General features: G+C 37.8%; 3 protein-coding genes across 3 annotated transcripts; 1 reads left to right on the top strand and 2 right to left on the bottom strand.

Moving 5' to 3' along the window:
* The first annotated feature begins 3,180 nt into the window (after positions 1-3,180).
* Positions 3,181-5,818, top strand: LOC113779363 (ACT domain-containing protein ACR2). The gene is made up of 7 exons (XM_027324930.1): positions 3,181-3,251; positions 3,502-3,553; positions 3,677-3,791; positions 3,970-4,037; positions 4,375-5,100; positions 5,236-5,340; positions 5,453-5,818. Exons 1-7 carry the CDS (start codon positions 3,181-3,183, stop codon positions 5,816-5,818), a joined length of 1,503 nt encoding a protein of 500 aa, XP_027180731.1.
* A 367-nt stretch (positions 5,819-6,185) lies between these two features.
* On the bottom strand, positions 6,186-10,328 carry LOC113779362 (probable glycosyltransferase At5g25310). Its single transcript, XM_027324929.1, has 4 exons — positions 9,873-10,328; positions 9,544-9,677; positions 6,961-7,312; positions 6,186-6,860 (listed from the first exon to the last, which is right to left on the bottom strand). The coding sequence occupies exons 1-4, from the start codon at positions 10,326-10,328 to the stop codon at positions 6,186-6,188; spliced, it is 1,617 nt and encodes a 538-aa protein (XP_027180730.1).
* Positions 10,329-12,992: 2,664 nt separating this feature from the next.
* On the bottom strand, positions 12,993-19,143 carry LOC113781367 (probable sucrose-phosphate synthase 1). The gene is made up of 13 exons (XM_027327286.1): positions 18,949-19,143; positions 18,676-18,765; positions 18,067-18,308; positions 17,513-17,576; positions 16,308-17,012; positions 16,027-16,146; positions 15,750-15,881; positions 15,435-15,611; positions 14,798-14,851; positions 14,650-14,712; positions 13,604-14,524; positions 13,374-13,501; positions 12,993-13,278 (listed from the first exon to the last, which is right to left on the bottom strand). The coding sequence occupies exons 1-13, from the start codon at positions 19,141-19,143 to the stop codon at positions 13,005-13,007; spliced, it is 3,165 nt and encodes a 1,054-aa protein (XP_027183087.1). The 3' UTR covers positions 12,993-13,004.
* Positions 19,144-22,951: the final 3,808 nt, after the last annotated feature.

Below are 22,951 nucleotides of genomic sequence, written 5' to 3'. Positions count from 1 at the left end.
GGTACTTGGTACTCCAGATTTGTATTTGATGGATTTTGGCATTTGTAATGTGTGTGTAATAATTTGGATGTTGATTTCCTTTGAATTGGTGTTGTAGGCTTGTAGCCTGTAAGTTTGCAATTAGAATTAGTTTGCAATTAGCCTCATAGCCTGTAAATTGTACGGAAGCAGCGTTGCAAACTTAAGCTGATAACAGGTTTTTATTTTTTATTTTTTAAATAAATGAATTCGGTTTAACCGAATTCATTACCGTTTTCAAATTTGAAATCGGTTTCGGATGAATTCGGTTATGCCCCAATTCGGAATTGAAAACGGTTTAAAATTTTACAGGTAGAATAACCGAATTCACCGAATTCAGTGCACCGAATTACCGAATATGCACCGAATGCTCACCCCTAGGTCCAGTGGTATATTTCCACGAACCTTTGCTGTAGGATGTGCGAACTGGAGTAGGGAGTGGCTGTAAAAGTTCAGTTCCAGGATGATATCTAAAACTGCTGTTGCCGTCTCTTTTTTGTGTGCCAACTTCGTTGCATAAAATTAGACCCCTATTTGAATGGTTTACTGTCCTTACTTTGCCGGGCCAGAGCAAGAATCAGGTTATTTGTACTCTAGGTTAAGTTAGCTGCTGGGTAAATGTTCGTTCAAGATTTTAGAGCTAGGATCAAGAAGAGCTAGTTTGGTTCCAACTTCCAACAAGATAGTGCAGCTTGAATCCACGAAGTTTTAAGCTCTTTTGAGGAATGAAAAGAGTTGAAGATCGCAGTGTTGAACTGAACCACCCGTTTAGTTTAAAGTCTTTGTACGTGTGTTGCTTCCAATTTGACGAATGGCTTTGCCCTTTTGTTGCGTCGTCTTCCTTCAGCTCCTTGTTTCAGGCGATGAGCAATTTGTAGGCCGTTCTAAGTTTCCCCCCAAGTGTATGATGAATTTGTGAGCTGCTTGCTCCTACATCATGGCAAACTCTTAGTTGGTAGGTAGTAGTATTTCTCACGCACAAACAATAATTGAACAAATGGTCGCCTGTCTTCCATGAGAAACTTGCCGGTTTAACTTTCGTTACTATTTCGGATTTGGCTTTGTCATTTACACTAGACAAATCCTATTCTGGGCATCCTTTCGGATTTGCTTGTAGTATTAGTTAGTGGTGATTAATGCATTAGAGTCACATCCCATCATCAATCAGAACTATGGAGGATCAATCGTTGTGATGATCTTAGGTTGTGGCCAATGCCAAGTGCCAACAGCAGGAGGAAAACCCCTTGCTTATGTATTAGATTTAATTATCCATGCCATGAGTCTAGAAATGTTCTTGAAAGAAAAGCGAAGCCTAGGGGGGAAAGAACTTAAAAAGAACAAAATTACTAGTGAATGTTATAGGGATCTTACTTACAGAAGGGATGGTGCTGCGTATGATTTTCTTCATCTGTCACTAGGCAGAGTGACGACCAGCTGTGTCATTTTCCGAGTATAAGTACAATGTTGTTAGGCATCAACAGGATTAAATTTATATATAAAAAAAAAATTGGTTCTTGTGAATGCTCAGACATATTAATTAATAGGGGTGTCAGTTGGAAATTGTGAGTGGGTTTCGAGGACGAGTCTAAACTCGACTCACAAATTATATCAATTTTTTAATTTCACAATTTTTGGGCTCTGGATTCAAATTAAAAGGTTCAAACTCAACTCACACTATTATATACTATTATACGAGTGTCAGGCTTAATTCGGGTTTGGTTCAAACTCATACTTAAATACGTAATAGATATTTTATAATTATAAATTTATATATAAATTATTAACACTTTATGTCATAATCTATATAATTATACTCATTTATGGGTCGAGCTTTAATCGAGTTTGAATATAACATAATTCAAATTCAGTTCATATTTAATTTGGACCTCATAAAAATTTAGGTTCATCGGAGTTTTATTGGCCGAACCAGCCGAGTTCGAGCTGTTGTCACCCCTACATATGAAACCATTGAATGTGGCTATCTCTTCTCTACTTAAGGGGAATTAACAAGTAAAACACTTTTTTAATTAGTCCTTCATCGGCCGACTTTGACAAGAGAAACAACGACATCAACAACAGCAACAAAGGAGTTCCAGTTACTGTTGAACTTGTTCACCATCCTGAACTTGTGTAGGTGCGGCCACGTAAGTACCAAGAAATGTGACAAATGTACAAATTTGGACAGGAATACAAGTTTGGAGCCGCAGAAAATGAAGAGGTTCCGTTCCGTGCATGAAGGAGCCGTTTATGGACAGCGGTGGAGGATACTCATCATCACCGACATGATGACTGGTAAAAGAGAGAGGAAACAAGAAAGAAGGAAGCAGAAAAAGAAGAAGCCCAGAAGCTAATGAAATCATTAATCATACAAAGACCAAATCAATCAAATTCAATATAAATGTGGCGGATAAATCTCATTTGACTATAAGTATGGATCTGAGAAATGTGTATCGATCAACTTCTAATTAAAGAAAATTCAACCACCCTTTGTTTGGTTTTCTTTCTATTGTCATTTGCATTCTTTCTATTTAAAGCTAAGCCTCCTCTCTCAATTTCACAGCCAATTAAGTTCCAACCAATTATGAGTCATGTCAGCCACTTCTCTCTTCCTCTCTTTCCTACTCATATTTACTCTGATACTACTGTTTTCAAAATCATCCGTGTATAAAAAATAAGAGAGATAGAGAGAGAGAGAGAGAGATATTAATCTTCTTCATCAAAATTAAGAGAGAAAAACTTGAAATTTGTTCCTTTTTTTTCTCCTCTTGCTAGCACCATTGGAATTGTTTAGCTGCCCGCAGCTCCTCAACATATTCTTCTTTCGCACCTGCTCATAATGATCTTTCTCTTTCTTTAATTTGGTCCATCGCATATTTCTCCAGCTAATCATAATCTCCTTGCAACACATTGCATCTACCAAAAACCGTTTCCAGGTAATTAATTAGCTGATCTTTCTTTTTCACTTATTCACTACTCAGAATCATTCATTCATTGACTATTGCCGCAAAATGGGAATGCAGATAGATTTGATTCAGGAATAGCTGCATTATTCGATGCATTTGTTCATGAATGAATGATGTGATTCTTTTGCATTTTTCACGGTTAACTCCGATCCATTTTCACCTCTTTCGTCTGCTGCCTTAAATGTGTGTAGGTTGCGGCATGAATACAGCTAGTTGGCCTTACTTTGACCCCGATTTTGATGGCCTTTCAGAAAGAGTTTACGGCCCTGTGTAAGTCATCATGCACGTCTGATATTTTACATTGCATTTCTGTTCTGAAATATATCAGCAAAATCTGGGTCAAATTTTAACATCAAGGAGACGCATCTGATGTTATGCATGTGTCTTGGAGCAATTGAAATGATGTCTAGCAACGCTCGATAATTTGACTATTTCTTTAGATTGGAGCTAAATATCAAGTGATAGTGGAATTTCTTTATTTTCTTTTCCTTTTTTTTTTTTTTTTGTTTTTCCCTTACAGATGCAGAGTTACAATTGACAATGAAAGCTCAGACGAGTGCACCGTTTTAAAGGTAAGAGTGTTAGGGAGGCCACAAGTGGCAATCCTGACTGATTAATTAGGGAAGGAGAAAGAGAAAGTATTAGCAATGAATGGTAAATCATACAATACTGACATGCACATTATTACTTGGCAGATCGATAGCGTAAACAAGCAGGGCCTACTTCTGGAGGTGGTGCAGGCGCTTACTGATATGAACCTCACCATATTGAAGAGCTACATTTCCTCTGATGCTGGATGGTTCATGGACGGTAATACTTCAACCATCCTGATTGAATTTTCTCTTTGAAAAATGATATTACAATTGACATATTTAATAGATTTGTACAAGTACATGACAATTTGCCCCCAACCTGCAGCTGGAGAATATTCCTACTCATTAAAACTTACCTCCCTCCTTCACTTGGAACTCTTTTGGATATTTTGCAGTGTTTCATGTTAAAGATGGAAGTGGGAACAAAGTTACTGATCAGAATGTTATCAACTATATACAGAAGGTAAATCCTTCAATTCTCTCCCAGAAATTTTCACTCCCTCCAAAATTTTTTTTATGGAAGGTAATTAATTTCTCCCCAAAATGCATGTATGCATTTGGGAGAAGTGTGGTAAACTCATTAAGTTGCCCCATCAAAAAATATTCTTTAAGTTTACTATTATATGGTAAATCCGTAAACTAGGCAATTTGTAAAGTGGGCATGAAAGCCCTTTAAGGTGTTCAAAAAATAATGCGTTAAAAGTAATTGCTGTTGAACATGCAGTCTAATGCTAGCAAGCCTGCTCATTACTGGTTCAGGTACATACATGGACTAACAAATTAAGGAAATGGTACTGCAGGCCATTGGAGCAAATAAGGAGGCCATGGTAAAAGCAAGGGCCAGAAATACCAAGTTCTTAGAGTCCAAGACATCTGCTCATGAACCCACAGCAATAGAGATGAGGGGAAAAGACAGGCCTGGCCTTTTCTCTGAAATTTCTGCCGCCTTGGCCGATCTTCATATTAATGTGGTGGAAGCACATGCATGGAGCCACAATGCTCGCTTAGCATGCGTTGCCTACATCTCCGACCAATCCACATCCTCTCCGATTGATGACCACCGCCTCGCCACCATCGAAGACCACCTTACCACGGTCCTCAGAGCCACCACGTCTCAAAACACCGGAGATGACGTCTGCACCAACCAACAAGAGGTGAAACATTTTGCTGGCCTTCCCGATCATGGCCGCTGGGAAGGCACCATGACTGATGTGGAACGCCGGTTGCATCAGCTCATGCTCTCCGTTCGCGACTTTGACGGGCCTCCTTCAGCTTCAGGGCCGTCGAGCTCGTGGCCGAGGTCCACGGCGAATATTCCACTTGGTGGCCACGATGATGAGGAGGAGCGGGAGAAGAAAGAATGCCAGGTGCGGATTGAGAGCTGTGATGAGAAGGGATATTCAATAGTCACAGTGAGTTGTAAGGATCGGAGAAGGCTCATGTTTGATACTGTTTGCACTCTTACCGACCTGCAATACGTCATCTTCCATGCTTCCGTTGATTCTGATGAAGGTTATGCATTTCAGGTACGTTTTAAGTGAAACCCGCTCATGAGCAAATCTGCCTTGCCTAATACTACTACCTAGCTAGCTACTAGTTTCTTCACAGCATTCGTTCATATGTGCCCATCAATCTAAGTCTGCCCATCAATCAACCTGTAGGAGTATTTCATAAGGCACGTTGATGGCTGTGCCTTGAATACAGAGGGCGAAAAGGAAAGAGTCATAAAATGCTTGGAGGCCGCCATAGAGCGTAGGGTTTGTGAGGTACGTACCAGAAATCCTTCCTTCTTTTGCAACATCTGTCCCTTATGATTCATCATATAATAAATGGGATACCAGTATGTCTTGAATTTTGATGAAATTTCTATTGAAACAGGGTATTCGATTAGAGTTACGTGCAACTAATAGGGTAGGACTTCTTTCTGACATAACTCGGGTTCTTCGGGAGAATGGCCTAGCTGTAGTCAGGGCAGATATAGCAACACAGGGCGAGAATGCGGTAAATGCCTTCTATGTGAGGGATATGTCAGGCAACGACGTCGATATGGAGTTTATTAAAACAATGAAGAGAGAGATGGGACCAATAGATCTTGATGTCAAAAATGAAACACCAATTATCAGGCGAACCTCACCTGGAAATGGAAATGGAAATGGAAGTGGAAATGGAAGGCCTCGGTTCTCTGTTGGGGACATTCTGAGGTCTCACGTTGAGCGTTTATCCCACAACATCGCCATCGGATAAAATGTACACATAATGGGTCAGCCAGTTCATAACTTCTCATAGACCATATATGATATATAGGAGGATGATGAGGATATGTAAATACTAGTAATTAAGTAATGCCCTGGTGTACATTATCATTTGTCACATGTATATATATATATATACATCAATTAAATGACTGTAAATATGAAAGGAAGGTAATTAAAGGGACGGGTGCAAGCATGGTTCGCCATATCAGCCGATATCGATACGTATCGGTCGAATCGTAATTGGACGGAGGGAATCGGTACTCGCTCTAACTCGGCCGATATTGACTGATTCGAATCCACGGTACATAATATAAAAAAAAAAAAAACCTTTATATATGTTTGTCTCTGTACATTGTCTATAGCTTCTGAGCAAGCCTAAAATTTAAGCGCCTAAGCCATACAGAATGCAGTATCATATGAAACATATCAAACCTCTGAGCTGGGTGGTTCAATACAAAATGTCTCCTCACAGCTCTCAACCCCTCTTTAAGCCTCCTGTACTCATCGTCCGGAATAGCCATCAAAATCTCCTTCAGTCGAGGGATCTCAGATATCTCAACCTTTATGGAGAAAGCTTCCCATCTTAACACATCGCTAAATGGCAAAACATAATGCTTCGAGAGGATCACAGGGATGCATTCAGCATAAATGGCCTCAACGATTCTAGGGCTGGCGACTTCATGCCCGCTAGGGCACAGGCAAAACTTTGATTTCAGCATGAAGGTGTAGTAATCTAGACCTTTAGGCAGATATTCATAGACAGGGATGGCGGCGTCCCGGCCCTTCCAGTGCTGGACAAGAGTGGGCCGGATTGGACCATGCAATCCACCGGCAAAGAAGGCCAGATAGGGTCTTGATCTGTTGGCTGGTGGAGGGTTCCGGATTTTGCGCGACACATCACCATCATAAAGTTGAATTTCAGGCAGGCTGACATCTTTTCTTGGGTTGAATCCCTCTGAGGAGTTGGCATTGCACAAGACCCTTATTGATGTGTTGTAAAGAAATGGATTGCCCCTTGAGGCATGCGGTCCCTGCAATATATATAGAGTGGAGTTTAGAGTTTCTGCTCACAGGAAAAACCAAAGTGAGTGATAAAAAGAGCCAAAAGAATTCGAGAAACTTATTAATTACCCAATCATGGCAGGAGAGCATGAAGTGATCGGCTCCTTGGGTTCTATTCCAGAAGGGGTGTTTTGTGGAGATGACCCTCACGTAATCAGATGCAAACTGTTTCAGTGGGGAGATATTGTATGTATTGGGCTTGTAGAGGTATTTGACCATCCAAGTGACGCTGAAAGGCATGAAATACACGTGACCCGAATGAGGATCTCTGGTCCTGAATCTGTTGCCACCGTGCTCCATTTCGTGTATGAATCTTCCTTCAATCGCATATATATTTTTGCACGGCCCGTAATGTACAATTGGTAGCTCCCCTTCTTCGTATACGTACACTTTAAATCTCTTTTCCATCTCAGCATAACTCCTGTATATGGAAAGCAAGTCCATTCTAATATTTGAGTATTTTCTTCTGAAGCTAGTCACCCGCAGGTTTAGAGTTGAATGGTTCGTGAATTGTACTGATCACAATGTAATCCAGAATCAAATAATAATTTTCAAAATTCTAGGGCAGTGAAGGTGTTAATTAATAGGGCCGGGGATTCTTGTGGATAACTTATCTGTAAAGTAAGTAAGTGCAAATACAAATACAATATGACTAATTCCCCTCTCCACGAGGTATGATGCTGCAAAATGTTACTGCAATTTCAGCGTAAGGTAATGATGCAAGAAAAGCTTGTATCTTCCAAGATTGGAACTATGAAAGAGCAGACGGTGCAAAAATCTTCTCACTTTTTTCATGCACATGGGGAATTATTTGATAGTTTTCCGGTTAAAGCAAACTGCATCCTTGTGCGTAAGGTAATGATGCAACAAATTAAGGCTTGTGCATGAACTGCAATGTGCTGTTGACTCAGAAATAGAATTTAGATGCTTGGTTGAATTGCAAACAATTCGAAACATCAAACATGAAATATTGGGGAAAGAAAAGTAGATTCCTGTTAAAATCATGACCTGTCGAAAGTTCTATATGATCCGCTAGATTAAATTCCACGCCAATTGTCTTATAAGATACGTCATGACAAAAACGGAAATTAAGTTATTAGAAACCAAGAAAGATTAACGGTTCCGTTGTCAAGGGATAAAAATTCATGAACTCGGAAGAATGTCAAATTTATCGGGAAGACAGATCTAATCATATGATGTAAGAGGCTATGGTAAAAATTCTTAAAAGGGAAACTCCATTAATTGATGAAATTGCTGAGAGGATGGTCCATTCCATAAGGACGAAACAATATTCCTGAAATCCTAGGAAATTTTCTTAAGGCTTCTACCCAAGAATCCCAGTTGTACTGAAACCAGCAAACACTAGCGAATTAGAGGAAAGGAATCCCAGAAGGTTGTACGTAATAATTAGCCGTAATGAATTGGATTGGATAAGAATGGCAATTTATTGTCAGAGTAACTAAATGCATGCACAGGAAAATCTTGCCTTGCTAATCAACGAAATTCAATCACTTGACAGGCAACTCAAATGACACGAAGAAACAGTAGTTGGTTTTATCACAAGGAAAATCATTAAAAGTAAAATCATTAGTATTATCACAACCACTTTACAAAAGTAGTATTCTACTTCCCCCTCCAAAATTTCTTTCCTATAATGTCCTTCAATTATATCAAAATCACTCAAATGTGCCCTACTAGCTAATTAATTAAGCGCGTTGAATATTTCACCATCACTCACCCGCCTTACAAGTTACATTCCAAATTTCCACATCCCATTTTGGAGACCTTTTCTTTTACTTTTTCCTTTTCTTTTTTTTTGTTTTGTTTTGTTTTGGAGACGTATTTCAAACCCCAGGAAAATTAAATTTGGGGGAGAATGGGAAATTATGGTAAAGAGGAAAGGGGGGCAGCTTTTTGGAGAGAAGGGGGGGGGGGGGGGGAACAATCAAGTGGAAGGAAAGAGGGAAGGAGTAAGGAGCAAGGGAACAATGAATGTGTGGGCACAACACAACACTATACCATAGGACTAAATCAATGAACACAGAACAGAATAGAGAGAGACACACCACATTCCACCTTCTTTACGTTCTACACAACATTTGAAACGTCAACTACAAGTCTTCTCTCTTACTGCAGTTATATTCGGAAATTTAAAAAAGGCACACAACACATGCAATGTGTATTGCATTGCATCGTAGTAGCAGTAGTATTTTGCTAGGTGTGATTTTGGTGGGTGACTTTGAAGGCAAGTTGTTGGATTGATTAACAAAATCCCCTGCATGCCCCTCTTCTAACTTTTGCAAATATATTGTTCAATTTAATATGGAACTATATTTTAAAACTTTAGATTTTAAATTTCGGTTAAACTGCTTATGCTATGTGCCTGAACACTTGAACGTATTTTAAAAAAAAAATCCCCTACGTTTTAGAATAATATTGCAGTAATTGTATGATCCTGAATTGCATCATCTCCCAACTTCATTGCTGGTTACTACATTCAATTTGTATATATCCACCGGTTAGGAAAGAAATAAATAGTAATTATTTTATATATCTGGAAATTAAAGAAAAAAAGATCAGGAAGGCAATGAATAATAGCATTAATGCATTTAAGTTTTTTTAAAAAAAAAAAGAAAAGAAAAGGAAACGTACTGGAAAAAAGCAGCAGGATTGCGGTAAATATGGGCGGAGAAGGTGGTTACAGAAAAATTCCGATGAGAAGCTGCGGCTTCTCTAATCGCTGCTCGTGCTTTTGCAAGTCCTCTTTCCAGAATCTCTTGCCTTGTCTGCAATCATGTACATATATGCATGCGTAATTACGCAGAGAAGACGATATTATACCATGTTTTGTGAGGAAATTAAAGATGACCGATTGATCAGGAGGAGAATTCAAAACGAAAGAGGCATGCAGTTAAGATAACAGAAAAACTATAATATATACTAGTACTGAATATAAAACAGAAGAGAGAAAGAGGACATACGAGAATAATTGGGGAAGGAAGGTGAGAATCAGGTGGAGGAGTAAGAGTAGTAGTGGCAGCAGCAGAGATGATGTTGTTGGGAATGAAATAGTAGGCCAGTGATTTGGAGGAGGAAATATTAGGAGGCGTGGCTGTTTTCGTCGTTGTTCCGGCGGACTTGAATGCTGAGAATTTGAAAGGTGGCGACCAAGCAGCAATAGAAGAAGAAGAAGAAGAAGAAGAGACGATGGTGAAAACCGCCACGACCATCACCGACGACACTAGAAACATGACGCTGCAAACAAGCCATACGCAGTAATTAGAAGAAGAACTACTGCTAGTACTCGTACTACTTCTTCCACTACCGCCGCTTCCTGTCCCGTGAAAGTTTTCCGTACTACTACTATCATTATTGTTGTTGTTGTTGTTATGATCATCACCACCGGCGGCGTTGGTATGGTTTGTATAAGTCACCATTTGTGTTTCGGTTTGGGGGAGTGCGTGTTTTGTGCGTGTATTTTGTATAAGACGGAGCTCAGAGAAATGAGTGTGTAAATATTAATAATATATACTCCTACTCTGTGGTTTCCTAATTTGGTTGAGTGTGTGTATGTGTGTGTCTATATATATATATATATATATATATAGGTTAAAAGTGTGTGTGAGAGAGAGTGAGTGAGTGTGTGTGTATTGCAAGGGAGGGGCCAAGGCAAGGGCAGATAGAACGAAGAAGATGGAGGTGAAGCCGTGAAGGTGAAGGTGGGAAGGATTTCACCGGTCGGAGTTGAGACTTGAGAGTTGAGAGTTGAAAGTTGAAACGGCTAAAAAGGCATTCAAAAAAGAATAAAAAGTCGTTAAAATCCATGCCGTGGGCGTGTGGGGGGGAGGGAACTAAATTCTTCTGCGATTAACTAACGAACTAACTACATGTTTAGTACTTAGTCAGTCAGTCAGTCCACATGCCTTCATTATTCTAATTTTACATTATCGATCCCACTCATTCTCGTGTCATGCCCCCAAAATTTGGTTTCTCTCTTCTTCTTTTTTTTTTTTTTTTTTATCAGGGATAATTCCAGAAACCTCCCTCGAGGTTTTAACAATTTCACCTAGTATTTTTGAAATTTTTAATATTACACGTATTTTTCTTGACCCTACAAAATGACCATAATAGTCTTAACATATTAATATTTTTTTCATGCAATTAAACAATCCACTTCTATTCTTGTTCACAATTAGACATTTAATAAAAACAAAAATAAAATTCACTTTTGAAATAATCGATCATGTCCTAGACACAAAAATAACATATTAAAAATTAATTTTAACTTTCTTGGAGGATCTGAATATGAATAGAAGAGTATGTAAATTGGGTTTAAAAAAGATAGGGTTGGTATTGATACTTCAGCAGTTGAGGGATAGGATGTTATATTGATGCGATTATTAAAATTTTTTGAGCTTAACAATACAAATTTTTTATATTTCGATTGAGGTTTTAGAATTTAGGGATTGACAGTGGTAATGGCCATGGTGATAATAGTACTAATTTGAAATGTGGTAATATGAAAAGGGTTAAAATAGTAGAGATGAGAGTTGAAAATGAGTTTGAAATGTTGTGCATGTTCTATAGTTTTTGAATAATTTTGTAAGAAGGTAAAATGAACTTCACAATTTCACGAGAGCATTTTGGGTTATTCATTCAAAATTTTGACCATTAAATAGTTTTTGTAACATAAACTATTTTAACAAATGTTATATGTGTGTCCGAATAGGAAATTGATAAAAAATGATAATATTACCTCAAATCTCAAATCTATAAATTAATTAAAAAGAATCTACAATAGATTTTCTATTTAATTACGCCTTCATTTAATCATTAATCTTAAGATGTTCGGATGGGTGCAGCTATTTGAACGCTGCTGCAGCTTTCAACAGGTAAAATATATAATCCTCGAGTCAAAAAGAAAACCGAAAAAAAGAAAAAGAAAACCATCCCACCACCTCTCCTCTTACATGGCATCAGTAAGTATTGCCTGAGCCGCTGTTATGAATATGCAACCCACAGGTAATTAATGATTTGCAATTCTTATCATTGTGGATTGAGGCTCAAGTTTTGTAGAGAAAAAGGCCTCCTCCAGCGATGTCTACAAAACCAACATGACATAATATACGGACTCGTACACCATACAAATTTACTAATGCAACAAATATATTTGACAAAAAAAACAAATATATTTGATAAACACGTCTCTTTTTTTTTTTTTTTTTTTTTTACCCTCTCTACATCCTTTCCATCTCCGACTGTAGTAGTTAAATCAAGTCTTGGTTTCCTAGTCGGTAGTGGTTTCTTTAAGTCCAAGTCCAATTGTATTCCCTTTGTAATTTGGAAGCTAAGTTTTAGGAGATTAAGTGGTCTACATAAACCACTACTAGTAGCCTTGTCATGTGAGCCGTGAGTTGAGAAGAATAAGATACATTGGTGCCTCCTAGAGCTCTGCTTGTTTTCGGCTCTCGTCCTTGTTTTTGTTCCTTCGGTTTTCGTTTCGGCTGCAATACTTATTTGACTTTGAGTTTTGTCTTGAATTGTTTTATCCCGTGGGTTCTGTTCTTACAAAGTGGCATTAGAGCTTTGTTTGAGATCCTGAGAAATTAAAATATGGATCCAAATTATTTGCACAATTGTCACGCTTTTATCTTCGATGGTAAAAACAATTTTGAGGCTTGGAGGTCGATGATGAAGAATTTTTTCCAAAATATTGGAGTTTGGAATATTATCGAAACAGGATATACGGAGCCGATAGAAGGTATAGAATTATCAAGCGATGCAGTTAAAGAATTAAAGAGAAATAGACAGTTGGATTGCAAGGCAATGTACTATCTCAACACTCAAGTCCAGTTGCATGTTGTGGGCTGTAAATCATTAATACTAAACTAGACTTGATTCTATTTGGGGTTGTGGCATTTGTGTTAAAAAAAAAAAAGAGTACTTTTACAAAATAAAAGCGCTTCTAATACAAGCTCAAAATCAGTAGTGGTTTTTTGAACAAGATTTGTGTTTCCAATAAAAAAAAATTAACTTTATCCATTTGATTATCAATTTTGAATAAATAGAAATTCATTATACTAGGAAAAAAATATGGCCTAGTTTTTTCGTGATTAGCTGTTGAGAAGGCCTAGTTTTCTCAGTGATTCAAGAATTTCATCTTTACTTGGTCCTTGAGACTGAATAATATTTGGGGTGTCTACCGGCAGAACATGGTCAAGCGGATAGCTCCTGTTGCTGTATATTTTAGGGGCATCACTGCAGACTCCCTTCAGGACAACAGTTTTGTGCACTCCACCAACCAGTCCTTCATAGTCCGTGTCTCCGCATTCTCCAACAAATACGACAACATTTGACAATTTGATTCCCCATCGAACTTGCAAGTACCTTCAGAGTTGCAGGCGGGACAAAACATGATCAAATGAATTGAACTTCGAGCGTGAAAATGAAAATCAGGAGGATAATTAAACAGCAGTGATTACCTAAGAGCTTGAGCTCTGGAGGCTAGAACAGGTATCACATTCAACCCCATACCATTTTGACAATGAATAGCATGACACCGAAGAGCCTGATTCCTCATCAGTTTCCTGATTTCCTTGACTGGTGGCAGCTGTTGAAAGAATTTAGACATCCAAGAAAAGAGATCAAGAATTATGTACTTTGTGGAAGAGATCAAGAAAAGAGAACGTTAAAAAAACTAGTACTACTTTACCACTTCAGGTTCTCTGACTTTGAATGCATAGCAATGCGTGGATCCTGAGTCATGTTCTGTCATAGCTGGTCCATCCTCGTATTTCTTCTTCTGGTTTACAGAAGCCGCCCAACGAACCAAGGTTTTCCTCAGATCATTCGCCCCCCAACGGTAGTCGATATGTAGATGGTAATCTGAGTCGACTATAAAAGGATGGTCAGAAGGCTTTTCCTCAGAACATGAAGAGGGATAGTATATCTCACCACCACTATTACATATAAATGCATCAAAATCTCTCGGTCTAAACCCCCCTAACTTCAAAAGGCAGTTGGTCTCTGATATAGTCAATGCAGTTGACAGTATGAACCCGACGGAGCATGAACTTCTTTCCATACTGCCGGCCTCAACTATTGTCTTGGTGAAACTAGCAAGATCATCCAAAGAGCCACAATCAATAGAAATAACACAAATGAAATTCTTCTTCTTCAGTGTAGGAAATGCACTCTGCTCCGCTTTCTCCGCTGAACCCTTTCCTGACAATGCTAAAGCCGAATTCTCTACCTGGCTCTTCCCATCACCTGCCTCTCGTACCGAATCTAGATCTTTATCAGAACTTCCTGTCTCCTCAACTTTTTCATCATCCAATGACATTTTTAAGCCCAAAGATATGTCCTGAATATCTCTCAAAGACTCTCCGGGGGAGTCCGAGTCTGAATTTGTATGTTCATCATCTTTTCTCAGCCACTGTGGATGCCTCTGTTTGCAACTAGCAATGCGTGCAAGATATGTCTTACAGTGCTCCGGCCACGAGTATAGATGTATATTTTTTAACCCATTCTCCCTACATTTTGCCCAAAGTTTCTTTTCTGAAACAAGCTTCAGAAGTGCATCAGCTATAGATTGCTGGTTATGGGGATCAACTAGCAAACCATTATCAAGAACCTGAAACAAATTAAATGTCAGTCCAGGAAGCCAGCCTCAGACTTCCACTGGAGTTCCACTTGGGGAAAAAAAAAAAGAGTAAAACTCATGAGCAATTAAAAAAGGATCCAGCAATGATGACAAACCCGATGAATGTCAACAGGACCTCCATTTTTTGTGGCGACCATTGGCAAACCATGAGCTGCTGCCTGTTCAGAAAAAAGCAGGTTGAGTTGTACATTCACACACCTAAGATCTCAAGCACAAGTGTAAATAGGAGTTAGGGATGAGAACCTCAATTAAAGTGAGACCAAATGGTTCAATAAAAGCTGGATTTATAAAGACACCCTGCAAAAGAAGTTGACAGGAACTACAAGTGAAAACAATGTAAGCAATGGTCGACATTATCTTTGCTGCGCATATTTTGGATTATATGCCTTTTTTTCTTTTTCTTTGTTTTTAAATAGCAAGGGAATGGTGGGATTTAAGAATCTGGGAGGGGGAAGGGGTATTTGAACCCAAGACCTCTAATCCCTGGGGCCTCAACCTCAGCTGCCAACAAACACTTAAGTAAGTAATGCCTTGTGGACTATACAGGTTTACCACCCTTTCATTCAAATCTACTTTTTAACTTCGATTGGTAATGATGATAAGTCTCTGTGTCATGTGTCCTGTGATTTTATTACTACATCTCTATTATTGAAGTCAAAACAGGCAAGCTTTCCGAAGCCCACTACTAAGCAAAGAACGTTTGCATCATCTGCTCAATTGACAAGACAATGTTCCTAAAACAGAACATGAATGACTTTCAATTGTCTCAAACTGAAAAAGATAGTACGCGACACCAATATTCTAAGGTTAGCAGCTGCTTATAGCAAACTCATGGAGGCCCCTGGAAGATACCTTAGTTTAAAACGTTCCCAATAGATACCTTAGTTTTTGCTGCCAGCCGATATATGTCAGCAACTTCAGACTGCTTGTGGTGCTTAGGATATGAAACTTGACCATACAGATCATATTTGTCAATCAATTTAAATATTGAAAGAAGAACAGATGAATTTGTGCTGGACATCTCGTCAATTGCATCACGATTTCCCATTATCAAAGTCTGCAATGAAATAGAAAAATGAATCAAAATGAAAAACTGAAATTTGATCAAGAGGAATTGTTTCAAAAATAGAAATATTGCAACAGCCTGGAGAAAGTAGTTCTTGAATACATTCTTACAACAATTGATATAACATACAAGGTTTGCAAGCTCCCTCAGCTGCTGGCACCCTCCAAAAGCTTTGACTAAGTTAATTAAGTTCTTTTTGGGGTCTGGCCTGGCAAGTGCTAGTATCATAGGCTTGCGGGGATTTGAAAAGAAGCGCATTATCTGAAAAGGCATATGCCACAGTGAAGATCGTAAAGCTAATTCAAGTATTTTCTCTAACCAAGCGCTGGTGGGGAATGTGGAAGAACAATTGGTACTGCCTGTCTGTACAATCAATCATAATGGGAGAAAAAGCAATAGTTTTAACCTCAGACCAAATGGGTGGATGTTGAGTTCCAGAGTGTCCTTCACTTTCTCCTCCATCACCTTCCTGGTCCCCGCCATTTTGTGAAGAAATCTTGTGAAATTCCATTCCAGGAGGAATAACCTGTGAAAAAGTCGATGACACAACCTTTACTTAATTCACTGCCAAGAGGCAAAAGTATCTCTCAAGGGGAGTGCATATGCAGGAAGATAATTAATGAACAATTTGAAACATGCAGGACAGAAACAATATCGTTTATCTAAGACATATGAGTAGGCACTTACAACCATACGCGGCATAAACCTTCCGAAACAGCTTACACTGCGTCTGGTTCTTGCTCTAAGTTTGCGCTCTAATATAGGATCAAATCCATCATATAACTGCCACTGCTCTTCTATCTCCTGTCTTGTGCTTGTAATAATTACTTCAGCTGCATCAAGAGAAATCTCTTCAGCCTCTATCCGCCTCATTATTCTGTACATGGAATTAATCTCCTCCCTCGATTGCCGTCCTTGCTTCAATATTTGTTCAAGTTTGTCTCGGCCGAGTGAGTGGCCAGTTAGAAGCATTGGTACATTCAAAGCTCCAGACAATAGAGCAGCAGCATCACCAGCATCTGCATAGTGCCCATGAATGGCAACAGGCCAGATTGGCTGCCCACTACCAATTTGCTCACCAAGAACCTTAGACATCTGTATAACATGGCTAAGTGCACCATCAACAAATTCTGAAACATAAGGCCAGAGATGTTCTTTCGGAATGTATTTATCTTTGGGGCCAAATGGTATGCGTATAATATATGCACCAGAGCTCTCCCCACCTTCATCTGTGGAGTTATCAGATTCAGAGCTTGGTGGATTCAGCATCTCCGTTGGCTCACCATAAGTCCAGTCTACATCTGGCGCTGAAACCTGCCTAGTCAGCAAATCAACACGATAGACTCCAGGCATTGCACCTAATGCTCTAGCAAGTTCCACAACATACTTAACCTGAGCAAGCAAAAGAGTGCATGAGAAAATCAATTGAATTGATTTTCAAAAGTTGGCAAGTAATCATTATGGAAGCCTGATTTTCAGGAAAGGAAAACCAAATTTGCCAAAAAGAAGCCTGGCCATATGTTACATGGGCTCTCACATGATGTAGGAAAATACCACATTTTAGCAGACATACTCAGATAACGAACAGAATATGGTTAGATACTTGGAGTAAACTTGAAAAAGGCATCTTAAAGCTAGTTTGTATGTCACCATGCACTTAGTGCTTTTTACACATTTTACATAGCACCTACTTGACCCACAACGGGTGGAAGTGGAATACCATGAGCTAGTTGTAATAGAGTTGCTCCAATCTTATTTTTCAAGTTGTTACAATTCTAGTATGCATCCTGATCTTTGTGTTTTGAACAAAACGAGTAATGAGATATTCTTGTCCACAGTGGAACCCGATTCTCACATTGAGTTCATGTAACATAGGCCAGGCTAAAATCTACCTGGCCCCCAGTATCAGAATCCCGACCAAGCTCCATATTTTCTCCTCGTATCAAGCCATGGAGGCTGCAGAAAAACTCAATATGTTAGGATAACTACATTCTATAGAGTCAAAGCTCAATGGTCTCCTGCCAGTTCACAACGGGGATCAAAATGCTTGTTAGGAACACCAAACACTACAAACTAAAGTTAGTAACTTGTATAAATTAAGATCTTTTTTTCACTACCTTGGAACCTCTTTTTTTCTTAAAACTGAAATAAAGCATTCGTTTGAAAAACAAGGAATAATTCAGAATGAATTAAGTCTTAAGAAACTTCCGAGTTATGGGATGATAAATCTAAAACTCCTTTGAAAAAGAAAAAGAAATAATTTCTATTTTTTTCAATAAAATAAATATATATAATATAAATAGTAGACTGGAAATGAAAGTCTATTTCTCGCATCCATCACACAAAAATATCGGATGCAAAACATTTGGTACATGAAGCCACGATCTGATAAATATACATAAAAGTAAACATTTCCTGTAAAGACTCCAAAAGAAAATGGAAGTACCTGATTAGTACGATGTAAAGTTTCTTTTCCTTGTATTGATTAGCCAAATTCGCCATCATATCCACAGAGCTGACCCTTGACATTCTTCCTCTTGTGCTACCACCATGAGCTGAAAGATCACTCTTCATGTCTGCTTTTTCTCCTTCAGATAATTCTTCTGACATGTCAGCTGTAGCCTCCCATCGGGCTTTTTGACGTTCAACATGCGTTTTGTTCAGACGCTGGGCTTCTTTGCTCTCAATCTATGAAGTAGCAAGAGTATAGAGGCAGGGCCAACCACAAAATGTAAATGAAGATTGTGAAAGGCGCCACTTTGTGAACTAATAATATTGTTTTTCGTCTATTACTAACTTCTGTACTGATCAATGAATAGAGCAAATGCATTATGCAAATAGCAATGCGATTTGCAAATGAAAATGAAAAACCAATAACGTATCAGTGCAATGATGCCCCTAAACTGATTAAGTCACACCTCCAAATCAGAGAAGAATGAGAGAGAAATGGCGAAATTGCATTCACAACCAACAATGACACAAATAGTGAACATCTTAAATAAAAGATAGAAGCAAAACACAAAACCACATTGAAAAAAAAAAAAAAAAAGGGGACCTTTCTCTTCTTGCGAGCCAAATTCCAAATCCTCCAGGACATGTTCTCTAATCTAGTATTCCTTTCTTGGGAATCTTTAATCGAGGAAGCCTGCAAAAATGAATTTACAATCACTCAAAATACTACAAGCCTTAAATGCATGCAGATGAATTAGTAAACGCTACTGACCGTAACTGAACTGGGGAGCAAAAATACATATTTATAGGAGCTGCAAAATGCATGCGAGATGAGGAGATAACAAGTATTGAGAAGCAGATGCCAGGTGGCACTTACGCTAGCCCAGGAGCGATGAAGGTCGGTCTCATCGAAACCGCTGATAACTTCCTCAACGAAGTAGCGGGCGGGGCAAAAGCGGCCCCGCTCCCTCAACATCAGAGATGGCTTGGAGTCGCCGGCCGTTCCGCCAGCTGGATCCTTCACGTCCAGGATCGCATTCAGATAACTGTTTATCCAATCGTTTCCCGCCATGTTTCTTTCTTTTCCGGTTTTTCTTCAATTTGATTGGTTGATATATCTATATATATCTATATATATATATGGTAATGTGGTAACCCAACCGGATAAGGAATCAAAACCCACAAGCACGCATTAGCAGATGTTGATGGAAACAAATGATGTTAGGATAATGGGTGTATTTCTGATGATGAGAATTACCCCACCATTCTTGATGTTTTTGATGGAATGAGTAACTGCATGCGGATTTGGATAAAGAATGTAATAATGGGTCTAAAATGGTGTGAGGGAAAGATGTGAAAAATGGAAGCATAATGGAGTGATGGACATGGTTAATCAGTGGTAGAAAGAGGAAGCCACAACACAACGGCAGTGTCGCAGAGTTTCTGGTGGTGGGGGTGTCACTCTTCCGATTTACCAGTTGTAGTGTGCCACTCTCATCTGATTTTAGCGTACACGTTTTTTTTAAAATAAAAAAAAAATCTGAAACCAAACCGGATTTGCATTTGCTTCACGTTTGTTTGATTAAAAAAAATTTTTTTGCAAGAATTTAGAATGCAACAGTCCTGCATTATTTCCGACGGGATGTAACCCAAAGAAATTGTCACCGGCTCCAAAGGTATTGCGGCAATGTGCCTTTGAAGGATCCTTGCTGAAAATGAATTGTCCAAATTATCCGAAGATCACAAATAAATAATATATTATATTAAAGTTTTGATCATGAAATATAAGTCAAGGAAACAAAAGAAATTTCAGTTTCCCACGGATTTTGTCCGGTCAAATCCTATTTTTGACAAGGTTATTTTATATATAAAGTGAGAGGGAGGGATTTGGTGGAAACGAATTATATCATGTAATATATTTTCTAATCTTACCTTATTTATAAAGAGATTACAATATTTTAAATGCTCACCTTCCTACCATCATTCCATATCTATAGCAATGTTTTAAAACTCGGATCGGCCATCGACTCGATCGACGTCAGGGGTCAATGCATTCGACCAGTTAGAACCATCTAAGATCCGAATGATATCATGATGATGTTATAAATATATTTAATTTTAAAATAATATATTAAGTAAAATTTCTATAAACACATTAATACTAATAAAGGTAGATTCAATATATGTTTGATGTTTTTAAGATACTTTACAAGAAAATACAAATAAGGTAGTATAATTAAGTAGCAGTTTATGTAATTTACAATTTATTGCATATTCAACAAGTTTAGAATCTAATTGGAGGCTTATTTGAAAAGTAATACAAGAATTTATGGCTGTAGCTAAGAGTTCTAAAATGCTTCTAGGTGTAATAATAGTTTTCTAGTACTCTAGGGGTCAAACCGTAAAATTGCTAAAACTTCTTCCTATTTCGACTTCTCTACAATAGCATGAGTTTTTCTTCTTTTCCATTTTGTTTTTCATTTTTTCCTTTTTCAGTTTTGTCTTTTTTTCTTCTCAAAATCACAAATCTTAAACTTTAGTCTTTAATTTTCTTTCACACTTCTCTATTCTCCATCTCCCCATCTTTTTGTCTTTTTATCATTTTTTTAATATAAGATCTATAATTAGATCTTGTTTGAGAAATATGTTTAAAAGTAATTTTTTGATGGGTTGAAAATTGGTTGATGGAAGAAAGGTTGATTTTGTAAATGGGTTGGAAAACTATGTATTGGGAAAGGCCAAAGCGGGCTCAAGAAGAAGAAGAAGGAGGAGAAAAAAAAAAGTAAAAGGGGAAAAAAAAAAAAGAAAAATTGGGTTTTTACTGGTTTAGCCGATTTTCGATTGAACCGATTTTTGACCGAGTTTGATCAGGTTCTTGTTAGACGGTTTTATGAGCTAACTCGAACCGAATGCTTGATTGATTCTCAATTTAACCGATTGGACCGACCGAGCCGGCCCAAGTTTGAAAACACATATCTATAGTAGCACACATATTGGATGTGCCTTAACCACTAGTGTTAATTCAAACTAGACTGCTAACTAAATTCAAGTTCAACCAATTGAATTGACCAGCCCAGTTCTAGTTTCAAAATACTATTCTAAGAATATTTTAAATCTTATGTGAAGAAAAAAGCATGTTAGAGAGTCGAACCAATAAACTAGTCAAGTATATGATACGGAATTATATATATTGGAGTCAGTCAAATATGCTATATGGGATTATATAAGTTAGCTGTAGATTAAATTTTGTAAGATCTATCACTTCTACTTTTTCGTATGTATTTCCATGTCTAGTAACAAATATTAGACTTTCCAAAAGAAAAAACACAGAATGATTTTGTGTATATATATCATATATATATATATATATATATATATATATTTTGTTTGGCCCCAGGGGCCGTTGATCAACTCCAATATTCGTCCTTACTCTTTGGTGAGCAGGTCAGAGTTTCCCCTACAATTTAATCCCATAGCCTGCCAGTTCAATTTTTTTCTAGGGTGAGTCTTAATACAAATCCATGCTAGGAATTTTTTTCTTTTTTTGGGTCGAGAGGATGCTAGTATTTCATAAATTATGCTTTTACTATGGCTTGCCCCATCATAAATTATGCTTTTACAAGTACTTCATAAATTTGAAGTTTTTTTTTTTTTTTTTACTCTTCCAGGCATTTTAAATGATGAAGTAATTAATTTTGGTGTATATCTTGATAAGATTTAAGTCACCACTGCAGAGACAGGCATTGGTTAATTATAAATGGGATTTGGGGCCGATTCCTTTTAACTGTTTTCCAGCCACGAGGGAACGTTCGTGCAGGAGTCAACCCAACTGTCAAGAGGCGCACGTGATAGGCTGACCTGTTTTGGTCTGATGCAGGGCCGCGAACAAATCAAATCGAGTCGAGTTTTGACCTAATCGTCTTGACATAATTTTAGTGAGCTCGAACTTGACGAGCCGACAATTTCAAGTTCGAGTTCGAAAAAATAAAAAATAATTATTTTTATTTTTTCAAAAATAAATAAAATAATATTTTTTAAATAAATAATAAAATATTAAGGATATATATGTAATTTTACTATTAAAATAAAGAAATATATATACTTAAAATAAAAAATATTATATATTAAAAAATTAAAAAAAAATATATATATATATATATATATATATACTCGAGCTCGCGAGCCGCAAGCTTAATATCTTGAACTCGAGTTCGAACTCGATTTCGACTTGAGCCAGCTCGAGTTCGACTCGAGCTCGATATTGATCGAGCTTCAAGTCGAGCTTGATTCGAGCCACTCGTGAGCGGTTCGGTTCGTTTGCAGCTCTAGTATGGTGATAAGCACCGTGACTAAGCAAAGCACGGCTGAGAAGTGACACAAAACTGATCTCTCGTTCGTTTCTTGTTTTTTTCTTGGGTGAATAAAAAGTTATCTTGTTTGGTTCCGTCAACAAGTACCCAAAATTTCTTCTTTGCATGTTTGCCCACAAATGAATTCTAGGGATTTTCATTTGTGCCCTTGGATTAGTTTTCATTTAGATTTTAAAGTTATTTTTTATTTCATATACATTATATTACAAAAAGAAAAAGCACTCTATTTTTTCAAAAAAATTATTCCAAATAATCTCAATGACAAAAAAATATGACGTATATTATAGCTACTTTTTTAAACTCTTCACTTGCTTATGAAATGCATTATAAAACCATTTGGATGAAACAGAGGACATCACACAATATGCAAATCAAGCATTTCAGTTCAAAACTTCAAATATGCTTAAAGAGTAATAAGAAAAGTTAACAAGATAGTCTGGGATTTGTACATCTCAAAATCAAGTAGTTCGAGAATGACGAGAATGGACATTATTGAGTAACTAAAATCTT

The sequence above is a fragment of the Coffea eugenioides genome, chromosome 8, assembly GCF_003713205.1.
Source record: "Coffea eugenioides isolate CCC68of chromosome 8, Ceug_1.0, whole genome shotgun sequence".
Taxonomy (NCBI): Eukaryota; Viridiplantae; Streptophyta; class Magnoliopsida; order Gentianales; family Rubiaceae; genus Coffea; species Coffea eugenioides.
Note: the sequence above shows the minus strand (reverse complement) of the source record. Positions and strands in the feature narration are given on the sequence as shown.

Excerpts from the sequence above, each read along its gene's own strand:
- LOC113779363 (XM_027324930.1), top strand. The coding sequence starts at position 3,181 with ATGAATACAGCTAGTTGGCCTTACTTTGACCCCGATTTTGATGGCCTT. Across the intron at positions 3,252-3,501 it reads GAAAGAGTTTACGGCCCTGT|ATGCAGAGTTACAATTGACA; the intron begins GTAAGTCATCAT and ends TTTCCCTTACAG. Across the intron at positions 5,101-5,235 it reads ATGAAGGTTATGCATTTCAG|GAGTATTTCATAAGGCACGT; the intron begins GTACGTTTTAAG and ends ATCAACCTGTAG.
- LOC113779362 (XM_027324929.1), bottom strand. The coding sequence starts at position 10,328 with ATGGTGACTTATACAAACCATACCAACGCCGCCGGTGGTGATGATCAT. Across the intron at positions 7,313-9,543 it reads AATCCTGCTGCTTTTTTCCA|GAGTTATGCTGAGATGGAAA; the intron begins GTACGTTTCCTT and ends TTCCATATACAG. Across the intron at positions 6,861-6,960 it reads TGCTCTCCTGCCATGATTGG|GGACCGCATGCCTCAAGGGG; the intron begins GTAATTAATAAG and ends TATATATTGCAG.
- LOC113781367 (XM_027327286.1), bottom strand. The coding sequence starts at position 19,143 with ATGGCGGGAAACGATTGGATAAACAGTTATCTGAATGCGATCCTGGAC. Across the intron at positions 18,309-18,675 it reads TGGCTCGCAAGAAGAGAAAG|ATTGAGAGCAAAGAAGCCCA; the intron begins GTCCCCTTTTTT and ends GCTACTTCATAG. Across the intron at positions 17,013-17,512 it reads ATTCTGATACTGGGGGCCAG|GTTAAGTATGTTGTGGAACT; the intron begins GTAGATTTTAGC and ends TTGCTTGCTCAG.